The sequence below is a fragment of the Eulemur rufifrons genome, chromosome 20 (assembly GCF_041146395.1).
Source record: "Eulemur rufifrons isolate Redbay chromosome 20, OSU_ERuf_1, whole genome shotgun sequence".
Classification (NCBI taxonomy): domain Eukaryota; kingdom Metazoa; phylum Chordata; class Mammalia; order Primates; family Lemuridae; genus Eulemur; species Eulemur rufifrons.
In genome coordinates this window covers 11,309,077-11,335,405 of record NC_091002.1, presented here as the reverse complement: position 1 = coordinate 11,335,405, position 26,329 = coordinate 11,309,077, and the positions used below count along the sequence as shown (strand labels likewise).

Sequence of the window (26,329 nt, the reverse complement as noted above, 5' to 3'; positions counted from 1 at the left end):
TGCAGTATTTCATTGCAGAACTTTAAAATGGGTTTTACAAGAAAAGGTTAGACTGCGGGTCAAAGAAAACAAGTCAAAGATCAAAATAACACCATTTTCAATTGCCAAATAAACTAGAACAGAAAGAATACAACTGGACATTGAATTCTTGCATAGAGGAAAATCTTGACACTAAACAACTTTGGAACTTATTTGATATCGTGAACCCTAACAATGTAAAAATAACGCTATTATAAAAGTCAGAAAGAAGGTAGGAAGTAGGAGAAAAAAAAATAAAGTGGGTTTTAGAGCAATTTAGCTTCTAGTCCTTGAAAAATGTCATTTTAAAAATTATGAAGGAATTTAAGCCCAAATGCTCCATGTGCTTTGACTTTTCATGTAAGGCCAATAAAAGGCCTCACCATTTGTGCACCAGGATCTGATCCAAAAGTCTATCTTGGCACACCATGGCTCCAGGTGGACTGTTAACCAAACTCTATTTGCTGGGTCACTTACTGGGACTCAAGAAGATCACTGGTGAAATTCTGTAATTGCTCTACCCCTTGTTTTTGAATGCTTTAGGATATTTATAACTTGAACATCAGACTGTCCATTCATATGAAATTGCTCAGAAGTCAAATTTAAGTGGATTTTTAAAAAGGGTGAGACTATCAAATGCTTCATAAAAATAATTGCCTTAAAAGGCAAAAAGTTCATATTTAAAAACCACCAATCTTATGTTTTAAAGAACTAACTTTGCTTTCTTCTATTTTAAAAAGCAATAGTGTTGAACCAATTTGGTTAGCCACCATTATCAGCAAAAATAGCAGTACTGCATTAAGGGAAATTTTAGTTATTGTACAACACTGTCTGAAAGCACATAATCCTTTCTTTGGCTGACACTTTTCCCACCCCCATGAAGACCTGAAAAAGACAGTTCCCCCCAGAAAGACCATGCCAATAGTTTCTAAATCTGAGAACATCTCAAATCTGCCACCAATGAGTAATAATGCCCACTTGGAGATATCAAAGGTCTGTCTAGAAGTAGCTATGCTTTATTTCAGGTATTATGAAAAATACAGAAGAGTAACTTCATTGATTAGTGTCTAAGTAGAAGGGCAGATTACAGCATAATTTTCGACATGGGTGAATCAAAGAAACAGGACACGAGATTAAAGCATTAATTCGTTGGTTCTGAATATGTTGCTAGCTAAATGGCTGAAGGATAATTACACCCCCAAACCCTTCACTGGTTTAGTGTCTTAAGAACTGTGTTCTTCGCCGTTAATTATCAGTGCAATTAACTATCGATGAAACATGTCAAAAATCATGTGGGGAAAATACGATAAATGAGGAAGCCTAAAAGGCACATGGCCACGGCCGTTTAACATTATGAAATGTCTGTTTTTCCAATGTTGTTAAGGAGGGACATAGCCCACATAAGTGTATTATTCTCCAGATACATGCAATTCTGAACCTGCAAGTATCAAAACTCTAATCTGAACATTTTGCATAGAGGGCTTTCTAAAACGTGTCACACTTCTCCACCTGCTGCAAGCAAAGGCACTGACTGCCATAATGTCACAATTTCCACATGAATTCACTACGATCCACTGGTCTTTTTTATAAATGTCCCTCCCTCATTACAAAGTACCCACTGCCATCTCTTTGCAATCAGGACTACACTCCTCTTGTGCGTTGCTTTCAGATTGTCTGTGAGCATACCATCAAAGGCTGTATGAGTGACACCTCAGGTTAAGGTAGTCGGAAGGTTTATTTCAAGCTTCATGGGCCTTGTCCATGTGCAGGTTATAGTCCATAGCACTAAAGTTTTTAAGAGAAAAAGGAAGAAAAGGAGGAGGTGGGGCAAAGGAAAGGAGGAAAGGAGGGAGACCAATCACAGCCATCTGTTACCAAATGCTTAATAGGAGCCAGGCACTGGGCTGAGCACATCCTGCACCCTTGCTCCTGTAACCTACATCCTGAACAACAAGTGGGGTACCAGTAAGTAAATTAACAAGGAAAGAAATTGGTAATTTTTAGATGGGCTGCTTCTGTACATGTCATTTTCGGTATTAGATTTATACAGAAGTTTTCTATTACAATAATAATACAATAATGTCTTGCTGAATATCTATGTTGAAAGTATGTAAGCTACACAGTCCTTAAGAAAATGATAATTCCCAAGATTCAAATTGGGTATACTACCGAAACATTAAGAAAATACTTCTGGAAATGTGCCTTCCTCAGTAAGTCATACCCCTCCCACCAAACCTCCCTCAAAGAATTGTCTACCCTGCAGACACATGTTTGTTTAATCACCCAGCAGGATAATTTCTTAACTGGAAATTAAATTTAAGTAAAAATAAATCAATAAATGAATAAAATTCAAGTATTTTGTTCCTTTAAAATGGAACCTGTAAAATGGTACTCAAACCCACACATATTTAGATACATGCAATTTAAAACAACAAAATACTGTTTTGGACTAATAGAGACTGAAAACAGTTTTAATAATGGAAAACATCCAGCATTGATGTGGGTGTAAGGAAACAGAACTCTACTTGTTGAAATATAAATTGACATGATATTTTGGTTGAATAATTTGGTAGCATATTAAAATATTATTTATGCAAATATCTGGGTATTTCTTACCCAAAATTCCACTTCTAGGTATCTATATTAGAGAAAAAAATAGCATGAGTACTTGATGATATATGTACAAGGCTTTTTACCACAGTGTTGTTAAAAAGTTGAAAACAACTTAAATTTCCATAAATAAGGAATAACTAAGTCAATTACATTAGCGCCACATCATGGCCAGGCCATTATGCACTAGGCAGCCATAAAGATGATGAGCTGCTATATTAAACTAAAACATACAATTAACAGAACATATGATCATACGTTCAGAATATATGATCAGAGAGTATGTGTGTGTGTGTGTGTGTGTGTGTGTGTGTATAGCAATTGTTAGGTCCCTAACCTTTTTGGTACCAGGAACCAGTTTCATGGAACAGAATTTTCCAGGGACCAGGGGGTGGGAGTGGGGAGTTGGCAGTCAGGGGAGGTGGAGCTCAGGTGGTGATGCAAGCTCAGGTGGTCATGGGGAGTGGCTATAAATATGCTCACTTGTTTGCCGCTCACCTCCTGTTGTGTGCCTCCCCATCCTGTTCCTAACAGGCCATGACTGGTACTGGTCCACAGCCTGGGGATTGGGGACCACAGTGTTAGACTACTTACGAGATCCAAAGTAATTAATTTGTGAAGATTTCTCACAGTTTAAAAACTACCTACTTGTAAGTATATTCAAAATAAAATTTCTTTAAAGAGTGTAATTTCTTGAAGGGCAGGAGGGCCTATTTGCCTCTGCTGACACTAACAAGAGAAACTTCATACATCAGGAATAAAGATTTGAAAGGTGTGAGAGAACCAATTAAAAATGTTATCTCACTCACAAAATTTCTTTTCTTTGAATGGCTTTGGCTTGCATTAGTATTTGTATCATGATCAAAAGGGTTTTACAAAGACAGGATTATAATGTATTTAGGTATTAATAAAAAGAAAGTAATGAAAGGTAATTTTCTATGAGGAATTTTCTCTCTCCCATCCTAAATTAGGTAGATAATTTGTATCTGAATTTACTTTACTTCTTGGTGAACTTTTAGACACATGCTGTCAGGCTCCCAGAATGCAAATCAAATGCTCTACACGGAGAGTAAAAATGGAATTGCATTACACTGTTTGCATAATGTTCAACATCTGCAGGTAAGTTTCTGGCCTCCCTCTGCTTTCTTTCACCACCAAACTTCTCTAAAGAGTGGTGACCGACTATTCCCTTGCCTCACTTCCTTACCTCTCATTTATTCAGTTCACTGCAATTTGATCTCCACTGTTCAACTCTGCCCTTCAAAGAGCGACATGATCAGAACCCAATCCAGTGGCCAGAGGTAGGGCACTGGGTACTGGGTGGCCAAGGTTGGCACAGAGGATCCAAAGGGATGAGTTTGAGAGAAAACTGAGGCGCAAACCCTGGGGAAGGCAGAGTTCAGAGCTGTGAGAACAATAGAAAAAGAGAAGCAAATCAGGCTGGGCACTGGGGGAGAAGCCAGTGTCCAGGCAGGCAGCCACCCCTCCTTCTCACCCGAAATTCATCTAAATTTTCTTTAACAGATAAAGAAGGATTCAAGTTATCTATTTCTTCTTAAATTAGTTTTGGTAATTTGTGTTTTTCAAGGAGTTGGCCCTTTTTATCTAAATCATTGGACTTATTGACATAATTCAGAGTACTCCCTTAATTATCCTTTTAATGTCTATAGCATCTGTAGTGATGCCACCTCTTTCATTCCTGATATTGGTAATTTGTCTCCTTTTTTCTTGGTCAGTTTGCTAGAAGTATCAATTTTATTCATATAATCTGTGCCTTTTTAAATTTCCAAATCTAATAGCCTCTTTTTTTGTACTCAGATGATTTGATTTCCCTGCATCTTTTGCCACTTTAAGAGTCTTTGATTTCTATCACATTCCACTCCCTCTCTTCTAGTTTTCTTTCTTACTATGTCATTTTCATCTTTCAAAATTCTGTCCTGGTCCTTTGCTTATTCACTTTAAAATCTCCTCCTGAACAAGACAATCTCCTTTATTTTTATTATGTTCCCACTTACCTACAAATGGACAACTTGCAATGTGTATCTCCAACCTGGCTTCTCTCTTGATTTCTATTTCCAACTCTCTCCTGTCCATCTAAATCTATTATTTCTACTTGTAGCTAATGAAATCACCATCCCCCCTAAACTTGAAAACCCTGAGTCACCATTAACTCATTCTTATCCTTCAACTTCTCCATCCAACTGGTAACCAAGTGCCACTTTCCCTCTGAAACGTCTCTCTGCATCTATGCACCTGCGCTGAACCTTTCCCCACCTGGATCTCTGTGACCTATCACTGTCAGAATTTCTCCCACACCTGGAACAGCAGCCACACCTGCCTGCTGTGAATAGCTATTCCAGGGGCCTTCCTGCCTCCATGCCTTTGCCTCTCTGACTAAATTCTGACTCATCCTTCCAGAGAAGATTTGGAGGCCACCTCCTCTGTGAAGCCTTTTTTCTTTCAAATTATTTTTTTCTTTGAGTTATAATAACATATAGTAAAGTTATATAGATCTTAAGAGTGCAGTTTGATGAGTTTGGACATACACCGCCATCAATATACAGAGCGTTGCCATCATCTTGGAATTCCATCCTGTCCCTTCCAGTCTCACTCTTCTTCCACCACAGGTGACCACTGATCTGAATCCTATCTCTACAGATTCATTTTTCCCATTTAGTAAATCATAAAAGTGGAATCAACAGTACTGTATAGTTTTTGTTTCTATGTCTGCCTTTACTCAGCATAAACCTCCTGAGATTAATTCATGCTGTGTTGTATAAGTAGTTCATTTCATTGAATTACTGAGTAATATCCACTGTATGATGTATCACAGTTTGTAAGTGTAAACACATTTACTCACTGATGGACATTTAGAAGGTTTTGGGGTGGGGGGGGACAGGGGAGGTTGTAGTGCAGTTGTCTTCTCTCTCTGCACTTCCCTCTTCTAAGCTACACACATCACAGTTTATTATAGATGGATTTCTTTCCCCCACTTAACTCTAAGCCCCTTTGTAATTATAATATTTAATATTTCTTGGGCACTTACATATGACGGGAAGTGCTTGACTTTCATTAGCTCATCAATCATCACAACATCCCATGCTGTAGATAATATGCTTATACCCACTGACAGAGAGGAAACTGAGCCCTGCAGAGGTCACATTCCTTTTGTAAGTTAACCCATCTGGTGAATAATAGAACCAACATCAGAATCTAGATCTATCTGATGCCAGCATCGCAGGCATTTAACAATGATGCTACAATACTACACGCCTGTTCTCACTTTTTAGAAATTTAAATTCAGTACTTTTCTAAAGAAATTCAGCATTCTTCAAATATGACAATGGTTGATCCAAAAAGATATAATTTAGTCTTTATTGATAAGCCAACCAATCACCCTTGTGAAATGATTTCCTAATGTACTCTTATTTCAAAACAGCCACTCTATTTTGCTCACAATTTTGTGAGCCAGAACTCTGGCAGTGCTCAAGCTGGGCAGTCCTCATTTGGGGTCGTTCATGTGGTTGCAATCGGATGTCAGCTGCACGGCAACTATATGGGGGCTTGCCTGCGCTGGACACCCACGATGGCTCACTCACACAGCTGGCAGTCGATGCTGATGGTCAGCGGGAGCCAGCTGGGGCTGTTGACCCTTGTGATGACATGTGGCCTCTGCAGACTTCTTAAACATGGCTGACTTCCTCCAGAGCAAGTATCCCAAGAGAACCAGGCAGAAGCTTCCCAGCCTCCCAAGTCCCAGAGTATCCCTTCTGCTATACTCTATTGGTGGAGGCAGTCACATCCAGCATCTGCACTCTATCGGCCAAAGCGTCACGCAGTGGGGAGGCAGACCCCATGGCTTGATGAGATGAATGGCAAGGTCACATTGCAGGGGAGCCTGCAGGGTGGGAAATGGTGTGGCGGCCACCTTTAAAAAACACAGTCAGCCACAGCCAGCTCCTTAAGATTGCTGGACTTGGGGCCCGTTGCATGGGGAACTTGATGGCAAAAACCTTCAACTTGGAAAAATCTTCCTTGGGGTCAATAGCATCTTCATTCACTCAATGTCAGAAAATAGGTGGGTTTTACTGGGAAAACTGAATAGGCAGATTCATTTTTAAGTTTGTTTTATTTGGAAGTTATTCTACTGGTGTGGAACCAAGGATTATGTATTTTCAGAAACCCCTAAGAAGTAAATGGATAACTTTACAGCCACATAGAACCAAATGAGTATCATCAGTTAGTTCTGCAATTATGTCATCAAGGGGAACTATAAACATCTCCAAATGAAGTAATGCTTACAGGTATTATAAAAAAGTTTAATCCAAGCTATGCTCACTTAGCATTGGTCGTTTAAAGACTCTTATTATGGTGACTGTCCCAGTGAAGCTTAGGTTGTACAAGGCACTGCTTCAACTATACCTGGCTTGGCGAATGTGCAGCTGAGGGTAGTGGTTGTGCCTGTGACATACATACACCGCGAAGTCCTCTGAGTTTGTTAGACATGGAACATTCCCCACTTGGTCAAAAACAGTTACGAGGGTTGAGCCTAAATCACAGAGACAAAGAAACATGTCCTCATTTTGCCAAGGAATAACTTTGGGACTTCAGAACAAAATGTAGTTTCTATTCTAAATTATATTTTAATTGTTATAACCAAATATGCACATGATTCATTTAGGACTTGGAGACAATTCTTATTTCCCATTCCCCAAAGCACCATTCGGAGCATGAGTTTTCTGTGTTCACTACTTGGGACAGGAGCTCGTTGAGTGGACCTTACCTAGGCTCATGTAGAATGGCACTATGAGAAATATGAAGTGCAGTTCTGGCACTGACTTAAACACGGTTCTGGCAAAGAAAGAGAGGATGGGATGAATGTTAATAACAAAGCAATCTCATTAGCTGGCACTTTATGCAGATAAACGCTATCAATAAAAAAATGAGGTATTCATAAATCTATGTGGGCTCTTTTGCACCCTGCCTGCAGAGGCAAGAACATCTTTAAAGTAATTTTTTTTTCTTCTCTACTTTTCCTTGGATTCCAAAGGGCCCCTTTTCTATCTGTCCCATGGAGGCAGAGAGAATAAAGGGTGCCACGTTCAAATGGCACACCAGATTTCTGCTAATATTAACCTCTGACCTGGCATCTGGATGGTCTGGTGTGACATTACAAAGTGATTTGAAAGCTGAGGCCAGTGCCCCCAAATGTCTGTGCAGGCTGTCAAAGACACATCACCATGACTCAGTAGTTCTGCTGATCATATTTCTATGCACTCTAGTATTCAGGATGCTTCTGCAGTCTGTCATGTTAATAAAAATTTCTAAAGATAAGATTGAGGAAAACTGTTTTTAGAAGCACCCAAGCTTGTAATGCTTTACTATTCTCCTACTTCCCCCCAAATCCATTTCTTTCTTTCTTTTTTTTTTTTTTTTTTAAGAGAGAGACAGGGTCCCGCTACATTGCTCAGGCTGGCCTCAAACTCCTGGCCTCAAGCAATCCTCTGGCCTCAGCCCCTCCAGTAGCTAGGACCACAGGCATGCACCACCATGCCTGGCCTTAAATCCATTTCTTTAAATGACTCCACTACCCATTTTACTCAAATGATAACAGTTAAAGACGTTTGTGGAATGGAGAATAGATTCAAAGAATTATTTTCTTTCAGAAATATCACTGCTATTCAAAATAAATACCTTAATATAGCCAAAACTACAAGCAAATTAAACACCCCAAAGAATTTCATGTCATTTAAAAAAATATTTCAGAACTACTCATAGGGTCTCTTTCATGTTCACCATCTGTAAGGCCCCATCCACTCACCGAATAATCTCTTTGCAGCAGCCAACAGAATACTCATCCACGGCCACAAAGAGGTGCATAAACAATGTATTCAGGGGCTGAAGAAGAAGAGAGAACAGGGATTACAGGCTGAGTCAGCATTCAGGCTAGGTCAGTGCAAGCTGGGAGGAGGGTTTCAGGGCAGCCACAGCTGCCAGCACTTGGAGATGATATTTTATGTCTAAGGATGACACAACCAGGCAGCCTTTGAGCTGTCTCACTGGCTCCATTTGCTGCCTTCTGTCCTCCTATCTCAGAATTATTCAAGGAAAGAGGGATCGTAAATGAGGCCAGAGCGCCTGGCCTTCCTCCTGCCCTCACGAATGAGCTGTGGGCAGGGAAGAGCCTGCAGGGGAGTGAAATCGATTATTAACTCAGTCGTCTTGTCCTCAGGGGTGTCTATGCCAAGTGAAAGACAATCACCCTTTCCCCAAGGCTCTTGTGTCAGCAGCTGCTGCTCTATTCATGTGACATGAGGGAAAGATTCTCTTATGAATTTGAAGGGTGGAAGGCAGATGCCACGTTATGAATCCAATGGCTTGTTTTGTTCAACATTCCCAGAGTCAGAATCAAATATTACTCTCGGGATCCAGAAAACCTGGGAGCTGAAAACTCAAAGCAGTAAGATTCTAACATGACTCAGGCTAAATCTTCCAAGTTTTTAAAGAGCTTTGTCCCACAGTTTCAAAGACTTTTTAAGTGATCTAAATTAAATCTACACACTGATCTGCTCAACTCAGTATCCCTCTGTTCATGAGCAACTCCTTAAATTCTAGAAATAGTGCAAATGTGAGGTGGTTGACTGCACCCAAATCAGAACAGCAGGAGCACTGCTTGTGTTTCTTTTTTTCTGAGTTATTTTCTAGATAGCCTTGAGTGATGTGCCTCGTCTGCGTTCCTGTTGGATGGTGTGTGACTCAGAAATGCTCGGAAGAAATTGTACTGTGCAAGAAAAGGCAAGAGAAGAATCACAAGTTTGATTCATGAGCTTGAAAACTCCTAAAAGGCAAACACAAACCCTCAAGTCCAGATGACAACGAAGAAACGATTTTCAGCACTTGCTATGTATTATCAGCTCATTTAATCCCACAATACTCTTATTCAACATCTGCCTTACATTTTGAATAGGACTAGCCTTAGGAGTACACAGTTTATTACTTGCTTGATTTGTCTCCCAAATTCTCTCTTCCATCAGAAATATTACAATTCAAATTTTATTCTTTAGCTTTAAGATAAAAATCATTACTTCAGTTGCAAATATCCTTAGAATAGGTAATACATTAAACCTTAAAGCTCTATACTAGAGCTGTCCAACAGAAAAATAATTCAAGCCACAAATGTAATTTTAAATTTTCTAGTAGATACATTTAAAAAGAATGAATGAAATTAATTTTTGATATATTTTATTTAACTTAATATATTCAAATTATCATCATTTTAACAAGTAATCAATATAAAAATTGTTAATGACATATTTTACACACTTTTTTCTCCCTACTAAGTACTTGCAATCTGTTATATATTTTATACTTACAGCACATCTTAATTCAGACCAGCTGCATTTCAATAGCTACCTAAGGCTAGTGGCTACCAAATTGGATGGCCCAACTCTATACTGTCATTGGAAATAGCTCAAAAAGAAACAACCTTAAGAGAAAGTGAAATGAGTTTATGAATAATAGTGTTAATTTACAATTTTCAAAAAGGCAAAATCATAACCTTAATGCAAATATAAAATGAACACATGTCAGAGATTTATTCAACTTCAACTCATCAATTAATGAGATGATAAAAACGATTCCTTGCACTTGCAGAGCTGGATACTTCAGGTGATTTAATAAGGGAATATAAGAATAAGATTGTTAGGTTAGATACAAAATGGTTAACATCTTATAAGGCCAAAAACCATAACCTTTGAAGTTAGCTCTTTTACCAGAGGAGGAATTATTTACATCCAAATGGACAAAAATCTGTAAGTTAATTGCTGCTCCCACAGAACTGCAAAGTAGACTTTCAATAGAAAGTCAGAGGTGCAAGCATTGGACTGAAAGAATCTTTTTGGTCTATTTCTGAGTTTTGGATCATTTTTCTGACAGTGACACCTGGGTGTATGGGTGGCAGGGTTAGGAAGGAGCACAAAAGACAATGGGAAGGCACCATCTAGCTGAATAAATGCTGAACGATTTGCTTAGTGGGGTGTGTGTGTGCAAGCCCACACAGGTGGGAGGGGTGAGTTCACTCATGCACCCATTTGGCATTCCATCTTCTTCTGACATCAGGGCTCTGGGGACGTGCTGCTGAATTCCACCAACAGGCATGGCTGCTGCTCAGAGTTGCAGCCTCGGGCTCTCCACAGAAACTGGGGCCAGTCTCTGGCCTGGCTCTGGCAGGCTGTACACAGGGAAAGCTCCGGCTTGGCACCAGGTACCCAGGCTGGACTCCTGGGAACGGCTAACCTAGCTCCTGTTAGCAGACAGGTTGTCATGTGCCTGCAGCTAGAAGACATCAAATGAGCCAAAGTCCATGAGGGCACTCTGAACATCACAGAGTATGACCTAAGTCTGAGGCTCTGTTGTCATTATTACAAGGCCAAATGTGTAGATGACAGGTAGCCTCCTAGCATATTAAAGACCTCGGACACTGACGCCCAGAGAACAACGTGAAACCTGGGAAGCACATGTCTGACACTTCCACTAATTCCTGCTCTCAGCCCTCATTAGCTGAGAATGATCTGGGCCTTGCCAGTGGCTGGCTGATTGGGCTACTTCCTACCCTTTCCTTTCCCCTCTGGCCTCACGCTCAGCCTTCCTTTCCTTCCCACCAGCTAACTTCACTTTTAACTGTCATGACGTCACACACTTTCTGTGTGAGTCTTGAACTGCTTGGTCCCAAATCTGCAAAGACATAATTGCAAACACAGGACCTCCCTTCAAAATTCAGGCTGTTCTAATAGGCATTGTGCTTGATTTCTTACTGTGCATGGGATATCGCTGTCAAGCTCCCGGAACAATGACACCCAGTCATCCTCCTTGGCAACATTCCAGTTGGGATAGTCCACGAAGGTGGCTTGGGCCATGATCTCTTCCTTGTCATTGTGGAGAGTGATGGCTAGGTTTGCTTTTTCTCTGTGGAAATGATCAAAATTGCAAACATGAATAAGATTACCAAAAGTGAGATGAGGACATGTCATTTTCCCCTTCCTTTGGCTACTGGAGCTCAGCTCTGATAATCTTTGGAAAAGATGAGAATGATGTTGTAGTGACTTTGGGAGTACGTTTCTCAGGACAACTGGTGCCATCAACTAAACGTTTAAATTTTAAATGTTTCATTGGGAAGGTATTATACGTATGATATTAAGTATCTAATACCCTTCCCTTGGAGATTGGCCAGGAAAAAATTTGACTTCACAGTTTTCCCTATCCTCTCCATGTCGTCAATACCACTGTGTGGGCCTAAACACATACAGTGAGGGTGGCCAACTGTCTCTCTTTGCCCAAGATGGAGGGGGTGCACAGGATATAGGACTTTCAGTGTGGGGGGCGGGGGGGAGGGAAGTCCTGGGCAACCTGGGATGAATTGGTCACCTATGCACAGCAGCAAAGCTAAGAGTTTAGCTCCATCCCCATCAGCATCCTTAAGCAATTTCTTCAGACCCAGAGCCCTGGTCCCTTGGCTAATTGACTCATATGGAATCTGAGCACCTGAGATACCACCTGATCCAGCTGCAGAAATGGAGCGTCTGCAGAGCCTTGCTTAAGTAAGGCAACCTGGAGAGTTTATAAAGCCCAGGGAGGGAAGCAGGCATGCCAACTCATGTTCTAGTGGTCGTCCCAAAGGGACTGTCTTGACAATCCCACCCAGCTGCTACCCTGTCCTGTGGCCCATCAAGACAACAAGAGCTAACACTTAAAGATAGCATATAGTTTATTACATGAAGAAACATTTCTGCATAAATTTAAATGCAGTTTTTACTTTCTCAGCAAAATGTAATCTGGTTATCTTAAGTTGGAGGAAAAAAAGATTTAAATATTCCTTCAAAAAACAATGCAGGATCCTGAAGCAGGAGGGGTATTAAACAAACAATGCAGGAGTTACCCATTTCCTTCTTGAGCAGAATGAGGGAGAAGAAAACATAACTGAAGGAGGAGGGGAAGAGACAATGGGGAGAATAGAAAGTTATATGTTCTTTCTGGCTGTGTTTTTATCACAAAAGGAATACAGTCTCAGGGCATACAAAAATGAGAAAATATAAGCAAGAAGAGAAAAAAATCTGAAAAATCACCTTTAATACCACCTCACTTAGATAACCAACCACTGTCAACACTTTGGTTTCGATGTCTCCAAACTTATCTGTTTTTGAGGGCAGCTTTATATTGAAATGTACTGTGTGTGTTTGAAAAAAATGGAACCACACAATCCATCCTATTTGTAGCTGCTTTTTCCCACTTGACAGCATATAATTTTACTAGAGCAGTTCACCAAACAGCAGTCTCTCACATACATACAATTCTTGAATTTCAATTTTTCTCTTTAAATCAATTTACTTTTGGCTTAGATAAGAATTTTAGTAAAAAATTTATATCAGTACCATAAATGGAAAACCAGTATCCCTCACTATAAATAGAAGATAACTGTAAAAATAAAGATACAACATTTAAAACAAAAATTTCTCATACATGTATCAAGAAAAAGCATCTTGGGTACTGCCAGATGCATGGGCATCTTTGGGAAACATTATGCTCAGGATGCCAATCTCAGCACCTGTAGCCACTGTCCCCTCTCACAGGAAGTCATATGTAGCTGTGTTTGATCACACCCCTCAGCCACAGGGGAATGAACCAGGGGTGCACCTGGCCCAAGGGCCCACCTGAGAACTACCTATCAAGGAAAGAAGTCAGCAGATTGTCTGACTGTCCCTCTGGTTTCTAGAATACACTATCCACATAGGGGACTGTTTAGCAGGAAGACGCAACCCCACAAATTCTCACTGAAGCCCTTAACCCTCTTTCACCCCTGAGGTGGCTCCCTCTAGTTCTTGGTCTTCTGGGCTTCTCTGCCCAGACTCCTAAAGCCATGCCCTATGGCTTCCAGCTGAGAATTCTCCCTTCAATTCAGATGAAAAAGCACCCATGGCATAAGACCCTGTGCATTTCAGCTCTGACCATAGTGGGGGTGGTGGGAAGGAGGAGGTGGGCAAAAACTGGGGACAGGGCAGCCACCAAACTCTTCAGGGAAGCAGGGGACAATGTGTTCCTGGAATCCCAATTCACATTTGAAATGCATTTATCCGTGAGAACCTTAGGATGGTGGTTAGGTTCTATAGTGCAATTAGCACAGTACTATACTGCAGACATTATAGATTAAATAAGCTTTTGTGGGTTGGCCTGGGAAGCCAGCCATGAATTACTTTGTTTCAGTGGGAAAACACACTACAATTTCCAAATAACTGACTGTAAAAATTAACTTTTTTAGCATTATCCTTTTGTGTATATACTTTCCACTTTTTATTACCTCTTAGCCACTGGGTTCTCTATGAGACAAATAAAAACCATCAAGGGAGAAAGGAGGGAGGGACAGGAAGGAAAAAGGTAGAGGGAGAAGGCATATTTTTAAAAGCTGGATTTTAAACTGTTCTTTGTAATAAGTCAAATACAAACTCAAGGAGCCCTATTAATACACACACATGTATTTCACACACAATAGAAATGACAGCTCTTTTCATTAGAGTTATGTCTCCTTTATTCAGCCAGTTTAGGAAATTTTCCAAATACAGCCAAAACTTATTTTCTATAACTATACTTGATGGAAATCTTGGTGAAACAGTATCCGCCTTTTCTGCTTGGTTTAAGCATAAAAGAAGAGACCCCAGAGCTCCCCTGCACCCGTCACACACGGAACGACAACCCAGGTGTGTGTTTCACCCACTCTCATTGCCACTGTGATGTCTGTGTTCAACAAGGGGGATTCTTTTAGCTCGTTCCCAACTCATCTGCCATGCCCAATCTGCTCATTTTCTCCTATAAAATCTAGCCAGATGTTTAGGTGAGATCAGTTTTATTCTTTCCTATATCTCTGTGACTGAGCAGCCAGTCAATAAAACAAAACCAGAAAAATAGACCAGAAAAAGAACCACCGTTTTTTGAAATGCCTATAAAATAAGTCGTTAAGTCTTGGGGATGGCCTGGCCAGGGGACCTGACTTACCTAATCTGAAAAACAAAAGACAACCTGGGCTTGGTAGCAGCTGTTTTGGAAGCTCTAGGACATTCATGAAAATGTTCACTTTCACTTCCGAAAATACGCTGGCCTCTAAGGTAGGTCGCAACATTTTTGTTTACAAGGATCCCTTTTTAACATATTTTTTTTTTTTGCTACTCCCCTCCCACATGACATAAATGATTATACTTTCCTATCTGTCAAACCAGAAATATAAACACATGATACATGAGGATTTGAGGTACCCTCACAATTACTCCAAGACCCAGCAGAAATATGAAGCTTGTCTTCAGAAATAACTGTTTGTCAAAGGCCAAACTATCAGGTAACTAGTATGTGACTTTGTATGGTAGCAGTCCCAACCTTTTTGGCACCAGGGACCATTTTCACAGAAGACAATTTTTCTACGGACCAGGGCGGGCGGTGGGGGTCAGGGGATGGTTTCCAGACGATTCAAGCACATTACATTTACTGTGCACTTTATTTCTATTATTATTACAATATATAATGAAATAATTATACAACTCACCATAGGTTGGGGACCCCTGGTGTTTAGGACTTGAGAAAATAGATCTGTGTAAGACTTTTGAAAAAATTCTATAGAAAGGTTCCAGTTGTAACACACCCCACCTCTGCATCCCATCTTCTGCATATCCCATAAAAAGATCGGCTGTTGAAGGCTGAGGAAAGACGGGCAACTGCAGGGACAGCCGGATCCCCTGGGCCTCCTGCTCAGGCTAGGCACAGCTGACAACCTTTGCTGACACAGGATGTGAGAGAAAGTGGGAAGATGGCACTACGTTTGGGGTCTGAGCAAGGGGAAGGCTGGAGTTTCTGAAGTTGCTGAGATGGGGAAAGTGTGGGAGGAATGGACTGAAGGCAGGGGAAGATCATGCTACGTTCAAAGTATCTACTAGGTATCCAAGTGGCGGCAGCCACCAGGAAGCTGGATGAATGAATTTGGAATCCAGGAGGTACTGTCATTGATATTAGATGTTTTTCCCATTTATGTCATAAATTCACACAGAATTGATTTTTTAAAATTTTGTATGACATGAGGTTGGTCTTTATACTTATTTTTTTTTCCATATGGATAACACCTTGTCCCAGCATGATTCATTGAATGGCACATCATTTCCCCACTAACGTTCTCATGCTGGTTTTGTCACCATCAAGGCGTCACACAGGTGTCAGTCTGTTTCAGGGACCTCCTGGTCCATCAGTCTTTCATCAATTCCATTGCCACACTGTCCTGATTGCTACACACACAAGTCATTAGTTGGCAAGTCTCCCACTTTATATTTCTCCTTTCAGATTATCCTGATCCTTTGCTTTCCCATATAAATTTAGACTCATATTATCAAATTCAACAAACAATCCTGTTAGAATTTTGATTGGGATGGGGCATTGACTTTATAATACTGAATCTTCCTATCCAAAATGTGATATACCCCTTGATTTACAGTAGTTCCCCATTATCCACGGTTTCATGGTCCACAGGTTCAGTTACCTGTGATCAACCACAGTCAGAAAATATTAAATAGAAAGTCCCAGGAATAAACTATTCATAAGTTTTAAATTGTGAGCTGTTCTGAGTAGTGTGATGAGATTTTGCATTGTCCGGCTCTGATGTGCCTGGGACATGAATCATGCCTCTGTCCAGTGGATCCACGCTGTAGATGCTACTACCCATTTGTCACTCAGTATCATTTTAGTTTTCAGATCGACTGTAATGGCATTGTAGTGCTTGGGTTCAAGTCACCCTTATTTGACTTAATAATGGCCCCAAAGCACAAGAGCAGTGATGCTGGTAGTTTGGATATGCCAAAAGGAAGCCATAAAGTACTTCCCTTAAGTGAAAATTCTTGACTTAATAAGAACAAAATCATAAGCTGAGGTTGCTAAGATCTACGACAAGAACAAATCTTCAATCTGTGAAATTGTGAAGATGGAAAAAGAAATTCATGCTAGTTTTTTGTTATACCTCAAACTGCAAAAGTTATGCCTAGCGTGTATAAGCGCTTAGTTAATATGGAAAAGGCATTAAATTTGTGGGTAGAAGACCTGAACAGAAACATGTCCAATTGACAGCAATCAGGTGTGGTACTATCCTTGGTTTCAGGCATCCACTGGAGTCTTGGAATATATTTCCCTTGGATAAGGGGGGGGGACTACTACCCCAAATTTAGTAGCTACTCTGTTTTGTTTGCTCATGACTCCATGGGTAAGAAATTCACACAGGGTACAGTAGGGGTATCTTCTGGGGCAAGAACCTCCAAGATGGCTTCTTCATTCACGTCTTGTGCCTCAGAGAGGGGAAGCTCAAATAGGTCGGGGTTTGCTGGAAAGGTTGACTCGGGGCCTTTTTTCTTGCCATAGGATGGGCTCTGCAATTCTCCTCCATGCAGTCACACCCCTTCGCCCTTGTGATATGGCCTTTCCAGGTGGTTTCTTCACATGGTCTCTCTGGCAGTGCCCAGACTTTTTACATGGTGGCACAAGGCTCCCAACAGCAGAACATCGAAAACTCCCAGGGAGGACTGGGAATAGGGTGAGGCCAGAAAGGGCCAGGGTTCAAATATCGAAAGAGGTGCTCTCAGGCTTGTGCAGGGCCAGCACCTGAGAGTGAGTACCCTGAAGGCCTCCCGTGCCTCCTGCTGGTACCAGCCCTGCTGCCAGGCCATCTTAAGGACTGTGCCTGGGACCAGAACAGCCCCACTTATACTGGGTGGAGTCACAGGCTGAGCCCATATTTAAAAGGTGAGGACTATAGCAGGGGAAGGATACAAAAAGGCCTGGGGAATACAGGGAGGCATGGAAGCCTCCAGTGCAATAAACTTCCACACCTGCTTCAGCTGTATTACATAAATTTAAATTTACATATTTTATATGTAATATTTTTATATTTACATAAATAGGCATATTCAATATATAATAGATAAATATATTTTAATTATCATTCAACTCTTAATGTATTCCAATTTTTATTTTGATTTCTTTTTTGACCGATGAGTATTTATAATTGCATTTTAATATTCAAACATATGGGGGTTTCCTGGTTTTCTTTTTGTCACTGATTTCTAACTCCATTGCACTGTGGTCAAAGAATGTGTTGTTTATGATACTAAGCACTGAAATTTGTTGAGTACTGAAATTTATAGCCTAATGGATGGTCCGTTTTTATACGTTTCCACATATACATGACAAGATTTTGTATTCTCCAATATTGAGTACAGTATTCTAATGTATGTCCATTAGATCAAGTTCTTTAATTGTGCGATTATTGAAATCTTTTATATTGTTACTGATTTTCAGTTGCTTGATATCCCACTTATTAAGAGGGGTATATTAAAATCTCCCATTCTGATGGTGAATATATCTATTTCATCTTTTGGTTCTACTGATTTTTGCTTTACATATTTTAGTTCAGTGGGAGCATATACGTTTAAAGCTGCCATAACTCCCTCAAGAACTAAACATTTTACATTATATAGTGACCCTCTTTATCTATAGAGATGTTCTTTGCCTTAAATGTTGTCTGCTATCGTTACAGCAATACTAGCCACCCTTTCTTCTTGGAATGAGATTTTGGCTGTCATATCTTTTTCTCAATACTTTGACTTTAAATATTTCTGTGACTTTATATCTTAGGTGTGTCTCATAAATAAAATATAACCATTTTTTGTTTTGTTTTGTTTTGAGCCAATCTTCCCATCTTAATCTTTTAAACTGAAGAATTTTGTCCAAAAGCAATTATGATTACTGCTATAGATGAATTATTCTATCTTCTTATTATGTGATTTTAATACATCCTATGTTTTTTATTTCTTTTTTCTTCCTCCTTTGTTGCTCTCTTTTAGATTCAAGGTTTGTTTCAGATTTTTCATTCCATTTTTCCTTCTATAGATCAGAAGTTATAATCTCTGAGTCTATCCTTCTAATGTTTATCTTAACCATGTTAACTTATATTCCTAACAGAGTCTTTACTCTCTGTTCCAGTTATCAACTGATGTAAAAGAAATCATCCCAAAGCCTAGCAGCTTAAAGAAACAATATATTATTATCTCTCGTGATTGTGCGGGTTGACTAGGTTTAACTGAGCAGTTTTTACATAGCGTCTCTTATGTGATGGCAGTCAAATGGTGGCTGTGGCCAAAGTCATCTGAAGACTCAATGTCTAAAATGGCTCAGTCACATGGATAGTGGTTGATGGTGGTTGTTGGCTGGCAGCTCAGCTGACGCTGTCAAATGAAGCACCTCCATGTAGTCATGTGACTTGAGCTTTTACCAGTATGGCGTCTGGGTTCTGAGAGGGCACATTTCACGAGACACAGTGGAAGTTGCAAGACTTCTCATAACTTGAAATTATAGAGTATCATGCTTGCTGCTTTCCATGGGTTATAAGGGCCAGCCCTAATTCAGTGTGAGAAGGGACTACACAAGGGCTTAAATGCCAGGATGTGTGGTTCACTGGAGGGAGGGAGGCGAAACATCTTTGTAATACTACCTACCACATCCTTCTCTTAAATAACACTTGAAGAATACTGTCATTCTAATCATGCTTCTCCCAATTTATATGCTGTATTTGTCCTGCATTTTAGCTCTAATGTATGATTTATACTTCACAAATTAGTCATCATAGTTTTATACAAGTCATATTTTTTCTTAGATTTACCCATATATTTGTCCATATTTTTGTTTATGTTCCTTCTTGTGTTTTGAGCTTTCCAGCTGAGATATTTTTCCTTCCTCTGAGAGCATATTCTAAGGAATTTCCTTTATGCAGAGTCTATTGGTAAACTATCTTGGTTTTTGTCAAAAAATCCATTCATTTTCCCCTAGGTCTTGAAAAATTGTTTCACTGGATATACAATTCTAAATTGTTATTTTTCTCTTCAATATTGAAGATATTCTATTGTCTTCTGGCTATCATTGTGGCTGGTAAGAAATCACCTATTAGTGTAATAATTAGTTCTTTACAGATAAGTTATGTTTTCTCTCTGGTTATTTTTCAGATCTTTTTAGCTGTGGCATTTTGCTCTTTCATTACAATGCATTTAGTTGTGGATTTCATTACGTATTTATCCTGTGTGGGATTCACTGAGTTTTCTGGACATAAGAATTGGTGCTTTCCAATAATTCTGAAAAATTCTCACCTATTCTTTCTTCAAATATTGACTCTGCTTTCCTATTATCTCCTTCTAGAAGCCAGTCTAGACTAGGCCCCATGTTCTACTCTTATTTTTTGTTTCTCTTTGTGCTCAATTCTAGATAATTATTGGTATTGATCCTCTAGCTCATTACTTCTGTCTTTAATTGTGTCTATGATGATGTATAATTCATCAACTGAGCTTTTAACTTCAATTATATTTTCATTTGTAGATGGTCTATTTCACTTTTGTTCAAACCTGATTATTCACTTTTATCATCTTTTTATTCTTGGATCATTTTTTTAAACTTATCTTTTCATTTTTGACAAAGTAAACATAGTTATTTACCTATTTTGTGTAACTTAATATTTAAAGCCTTTGATAGTTGATTCTCCTGTATAATTTTTGTTTTTATTGGTTCTCACCAATGGTACACATTTCGTAGTGTATTTTTGATTTTTGACTTTGAGCTCATGTTCCTTGGAAGTTCATCTGTGGGCATTATTGGAAGTCTGAGCTGAAGTTGCATCCCTTCAGACCTGATTTGCATTTATTTCAGCCAGTCTCCTGGATACACTATTAACCTGTGACCATTTTAAATTAAATTCTCCCTTTGGTGTTTTTTGGGACCCACAGATAATTAACATGGATCTCAAACCAACATGTGCTTATGAATTCTCAGGAGAGACTTCATGCCCCTCCATTCCATGCTGAGGTTGAAAAAGGTGACTTTCCTTACTGTCCATTTATATCCAGTGGGTTTATTTGTTCATCCTTATAATGAACATCCCAGTTTTATACAAAGGGATCTCATATTTTCCTCCTTAGCTTGAGGGAGTAGTTATCTTCTGTTCTTTGCAAATTGTCAAAAAGAAACATGAGGTTTCTTGGATGTGGCAAAAATCCTCAAAGAGAATGCTGGCATTGGTGTCTGCTTATCTCATGAGGTTCCTGATTTCAATGTGATAATGTTTTCTGCACAGTCCTTAGCTTTTGTGTTTGTGTGTCAGTGCATATGAACATTTTAGCTGTTCCCATCTAGTGGACATCATTAAGGTATTTAGTCCACCAAAATGCCAAAAAATGGAATAATTTCACTGGTATACATATTTTTAAAGCATTTTATACATAATTCCCTACTGCATTCCAGTAAAATTGTGCCCACTTATATTACATTCATCAGTGTGGTAAGCAGAAACTACAAACTGTAATATCTTAGGCTGGTCTTAGTTTAAATATTTCAATTGTATTTGATATGAAGCTTTATGAAATTCAAAATACTGGGCTATCTCATATTTTCAATAAAAATAATGAGGAACAAGCCAGATGCAATGGCTCATGCCTGTAATCCCAGCAACTTGGGAGGTTAAGGTAGAGGTTTGCTCAAGGCCATGAGTTTGAGACCAGCATGGACAATATAGTGAGACCCCTTCTCTAAAAAACTGAAAAAAAAATAGCTGGGCATGGTGGCATGCACCTGTACTCCCAGCTATGCCAGAGGCTGAGACAGGAGGATCGTTTGAGCCCAGGAGTTCAAGGCTGTAGTGAGCTATGATCATGCCACTGCACTCCAGCCTGAATGACAGAATGAGACTCCATCTCAAAAAAAAAATAAAAGAGGACAGATTAAAAGATATTTGTATTTTGATGTCTACAGAAGGTCTATAAACAAACAAAACAGGGAGGAAAAAACATTTTTTAAGAAAAAATTTATGCATACTTTAAAGTTTAGAAGACATTTTAAGAGCAGTGGTTAAAAGCAAATCCACGCTTTGCTACTCACTGCTTGGCCTTGAGCCGGCTTCCCCTTTTCATCTGTGAAATGGGCATAATAGTAGCTACTTGGGAGAAGTGTCAGAATGATCAAATGAGATAATGCTGGCAAAGGACAGAGTCTGACATAAATTCTGAAAATCTGATAGCTAATACCATTAACTTGCCCCAAATGAATCCACTAGTGAGTAAGCCAGTTGAGATTTGGGTTTTTTTAATTTGTTAATTGTTTATTTATCAAGAGAAACTATTCCTCAGCCCACACATTCATAGCTCAGAAACACAGGTCAGTGACAAACTTCTATGTAAATCAATCCAAAGAAATCCTTCTATATTCCAAAATCACTTTGCACTCTGAAAGATGCCAGCCTTCCTCATCTTCTCAAAATCTTTCATAGAATCATAATTTCTGTAGAAATCTGCATATGCCTTCTTTCTTGGTTCAGCCATAGTAAACTTATACAAAGCTGCAACCCCCAGGGATATAATGAATGCTCCGACAATATCAAACTGCAGGCGCCTGGCCAGGAGGCCACCCATCTGAGCTTTCGTCAAAGCACTGGAAGCCATGGTAGTTACTGTCCTTGATGGTTAAGCCAACCTCAACCCGTCCTTCCTGGCTGATGGAGAAATGAACCGCCAGCAACTGAGATTTGAGCCCAAGTTTGCTTGAATCCAAAGCCCATGAGAAACTTTTTCAATTTGCATGTTGTTAAAGGACACAGATTGGTTCTTCCCAGAGATTTCTTGCTACATGTTTCTTCACTGAGCAGTGAGCTGCCCACTTCCTCATCATAAGCACCATAAAGACAAAGGAGTGGGATCCCTTCCTGGTGTGTGATAAAATTGATAAACATTCTTGAGCTTACTTAGCTATGTACTTACAGAAGATAGATGATATTAAGCCTCCCAAACAGCTTCTGGGTAAATTTCCTAATGAGGTGTTCGATATAATAAATATCCTGCGATTCTGTTCCTCGGCAATGAACAACTTCTACCTTTCCTCTTGGAGAAGTAAGTATTGACATTTTTTATTCTGTCCTAAAAAGAGGGAAAATAGTCCACTATTAATCTGATATGGCAAATCACTTTGGTTGCAGTACATACAAAATTGAACATTAATTCAATTTCCATATGGTCAGAGTGAATGTGGTATGGGAGCACTGGTGAGACACATTTTCCCCTGGGTGCAGTCTGTGACGACTGTCACTGCAAAGCAGCTGACATGTTTCTCCACAGGAGAATAAAGTTTCTGAGAATTGGCCTGTCTGGAAACTTCTGCAACTGTATTCTTTGTTTCCAACAAAGCCACTTAAAAATATTCTAACAATAGGATTGAAAAATACTGAAAGGAATTATTTATGGACTCAGTGTCCTTTTATATGACATTTAATTGGCCACCATAGCATGCGGTCAAGAGTTACAGGGGAAATATTGGCAGCTGCTGCCTGTGTTCCAAATAGAATTCCCCAAACTGGAACCCTGAAAGACAGCAGTCTTAAGAGATATTTTGAGACCAAGAATGTTCTGTGGTCAAATAAATGGAAGAAGGGCTTGCAATAGCCTTCCTGATGGGTGACCATGTTCTTTAAAGTCTTTGAGAAGTTCCATAACCAAGGAACCTGTTTTCTTTGTAAAACTCAACCTTTCCCACAACTTTTCTGAACAGAATCTCTAACGACAGCAACAGTGGAGAGTCAAATGTTCCAGAAAGATACTTTGAGAAATGCTGCTTACAGAAATAGTAGTTCACAAATGATTTCATTCTCTCTCAATGCACCAATGTCTGTCTGTCTCTTGCCTTCTCTTTCTCTCTATCCTTCCCTGCCTGCCTTCCTTCCCGGGGAAAACCAATTTATTTTATTTTTATTTATTTTTTTAAGAGATAGGGTCTTGCTCTGGTGCCCAGGTTGGAGTGCAATTGTGAGATCATAACTCACTGCAGCCTCAAACTCCTGGGCTCAAGGGATCCTCCCATGTCAGCCTCCTGAATAGCTGGGACTATAGGTACACACCACCATACCCGGCTAAGTTTTTAAATTTTATTTTATTTTCAGAGACAGGATTTTGCTATGTTGCCCAGGCTGGTCTCAAACTCCTAGCCTCAAGTGAACCTACTGCCTCAAGCCTCCCAAGTAGCTGAGATTACAGGCACAAGCCACTGTGCCTGGCTAGGGAAAACCATTTTATTATATACTAACCAGTAAGCTCAAAACAGGGAAAACAATAAAACAGGGAAATTAATAATGTCTAGACTCACGTCAAAGCTAGTCATAAATATTGTCATTCCCGGTTTTGGTTTTAACTTAAGAGCAGAATTGGAATGAGATGTCTTGTTTGTGAAGTATGATATAAACTAATGCTACAAGTATATAAAACTCTGAATAAAAAAAGAAAATATAATTAAAGAGCTGAACTTGGGGGGCGGGGAACAAGAAAAGAAGGAAGAAAGCAAGCAAGGGATATTCTCCACCAAGGTGGCAATGATATTGTGAGCAGAGGCTCAGGAAGTGATCAGATCTGATACAGGCTCTAGGGGCCAGAGTTTTAACATTCAATGGGGATATCATGGACCTCATTCCAATGGAACTGAAACTAAAACCATGCATCCAACTGGGACTTAGGAGGGATGGGCCCCTCAATGTATGAGTGAACGTGGGGACTAGAAAAATTAAACCCACCAGTCCAAGAAAATGACAAGGAAGCTTTCTCTACTCAAAGCTCTAAGCAGAAAACAAAACAAAAATACTTACTTACAGGAAGACCAAATTCTAGACTAAAGTGGGTATGGCATCCTAATCTACACTATCTGTGGAGTCACCAAGAACTTTAAATGATAGACTCTGAAAGAGACTATAAACTAAGTATGTTTCTAATTATTATAAATATAGAAAGAGAAACAAAAGTCATGAGAACAGGTAATTATTAAAAAAGAATAGAAACTATAAAAATGGAAAATATGGTTATTTAAATTTAAACTAATTGGATGGGTTAAAGGCAGACAAGGTTGAAGAGAATCAATAAATTGGACAACTGTTATGAACAAATTATTTAGAAAGAAGCACAGGGAATTAGAAAGAAAACACAGAAATGCAGTTAAGACACATGTAAGACAGAGTGAAAAAAATCTATGTCTTATAGGAATTCCAAAAGAATAAATGAAACGTTTGAACATAATGACTGATGATTTTTAGAACTGATGAAATACATGAATCCTCAGTTCTGAGCAGAAAAATAAAAATAACCCCTAAATATATAGTAGTGAAACTACAAAACCCGAAAGACAAGGAGAAAACCTTGAAGTAACCACGTAAAAGATAGACTGCCTATGAAAGGATAATTAGACTGACAGACTATTTCTCATCAGCAGCAACAGAAGCCAGTAGTACAGGCGTTAGCAAATTTCTTCCATAAAGGGCCAGATAACATATTAGGTTTTATAAGCCACATGTTCTCTTCACAACTACCCAACTCTCCTATTATAGCACATTAACAGCCAGAGACAATATGAACACAAATGAGCATGACTGTATTCCAACGAAATTTTACTCAGGGACAACAAAATTTGACTTTTTAAAAATAAAATTTTCATGTGTCATGTAATATTCTTTTGATTTTTTGCAAATGTTTAAAATGTAAAAAAAAATTCTTAGCTCACAGGCCATACAAAATAGGTGAAGGGTTGAATTTGGCCTACGGGCTATGGTTTTTACATTATTAGAATAGTATTTTTGAACTACAAAGGGAAAAGGAGACATTAACCTAGACTTTTATACCTAGCTAAACCATCATTAAAAAATGAAGGTGAAATAAAGACAATTTCATACAAAAACTGAAAGAAAATCCCATTCAAATAGTCTGGTTGAAAGAACTAGAAAAAGGTGTATTTCAAGAAGAACAAAATTAACATAAAAAAAGGAATAGCATACAAGATGAAATGCTTGGGGATAAGAAGGTAAACATGCAGGTATATCTAAATGAGCACTGATGGCCAAAAGAAAAGGATGATGAAAAATTTTTCTTTAAAAAGTAAAAGCTGAACTGAATTAACAGACAATAAAAATACATGAGATGGAAAGATGACAATCAGAAATAAAGTATTCTAAGGTGTTTGTATCTTTGACCAGAGACTAGAGATGATTAAATCTATTATTCATTTGTTAAAGCCACTATTTATAGCTACAAATTTAAGGAAAATCACTTATGGGAAACATCTTTTTATTTTAATAGATATTTGTTTATTTTGTTAGGTGGCTCCTCTTTATGACAGTGATATAAAATCTTCTCAATTTATTTAAATTTTGAAAAATGAGATAACTTAATATTTAAATAATATGGGTGATACAGAGTCATGGCAAATATTTTGATATTGGTTATAATTGACTGCAGTTTTAGAAATCTTCATAAGCTTTTTTGAAAGCAGTATCTGCATAGGTAGATGTGATATTACTATATACATAAATATATGAATATATATTTTCCAAACACCAAAAGAGACGTACAGCTGTGAAAATTCTCTTAGCTAATGAGCTAGCAAGCATGAAAAAACATGGGGTAAATTTAAATGCATATTACTATGTGAAAGAAACCAATCTGGAAAGGGCATATATTATATAACTCCAACCATATGGCCTTCTAAAGAAGGCAAAACTATGGAAACAGTGAAAAGAGCAGTAGTTGCTAGGGGTTTCTGGGATGGAGTGATAAGTAGGTAGGAGCACTAG

At 39.0% G+C, this 26,329-nt stretch overlaps 1 protein-coding gene across 1 annotated transcript in view; it reads right to left on the bottom strand.

Moving 5' to 3' along the window:
• CFAP61 (cilia and flagella associated protein 61) overlaps positions 1-22,633 on the bottom strand; it is a 254,315-nt gene extending 231,682 nt beyond the window's left edge. Inside the window, exons 1-5 of the mRNA XM_069496104.1 lie at positions 22,491-22,633; positions 11,442-11,592; positions 8,450-8,526; positions 7,412-7,479; positions 7,051-7,177 (exon numbers count right to left, since the gene is read on the bottom strand). Of these exons, the coding sequence (XP_069352205.1) occupies positions 7,051-7,177; positions 7,412-7,479; positions 8,450-8,526; positions 11,442-11,592; positions 22,491-22,633 (566 nt within the window). The remainder of the gene's footprint in view (positions 1-7,050; positions 7,178-7,411; positions 7,480-8,449; positions 8,527-11,441; positions 11,593-22,490) is intronic.
• Between the last annotated feature and the right edge of the window lie 3,696 nt (positions 22,634-26,329).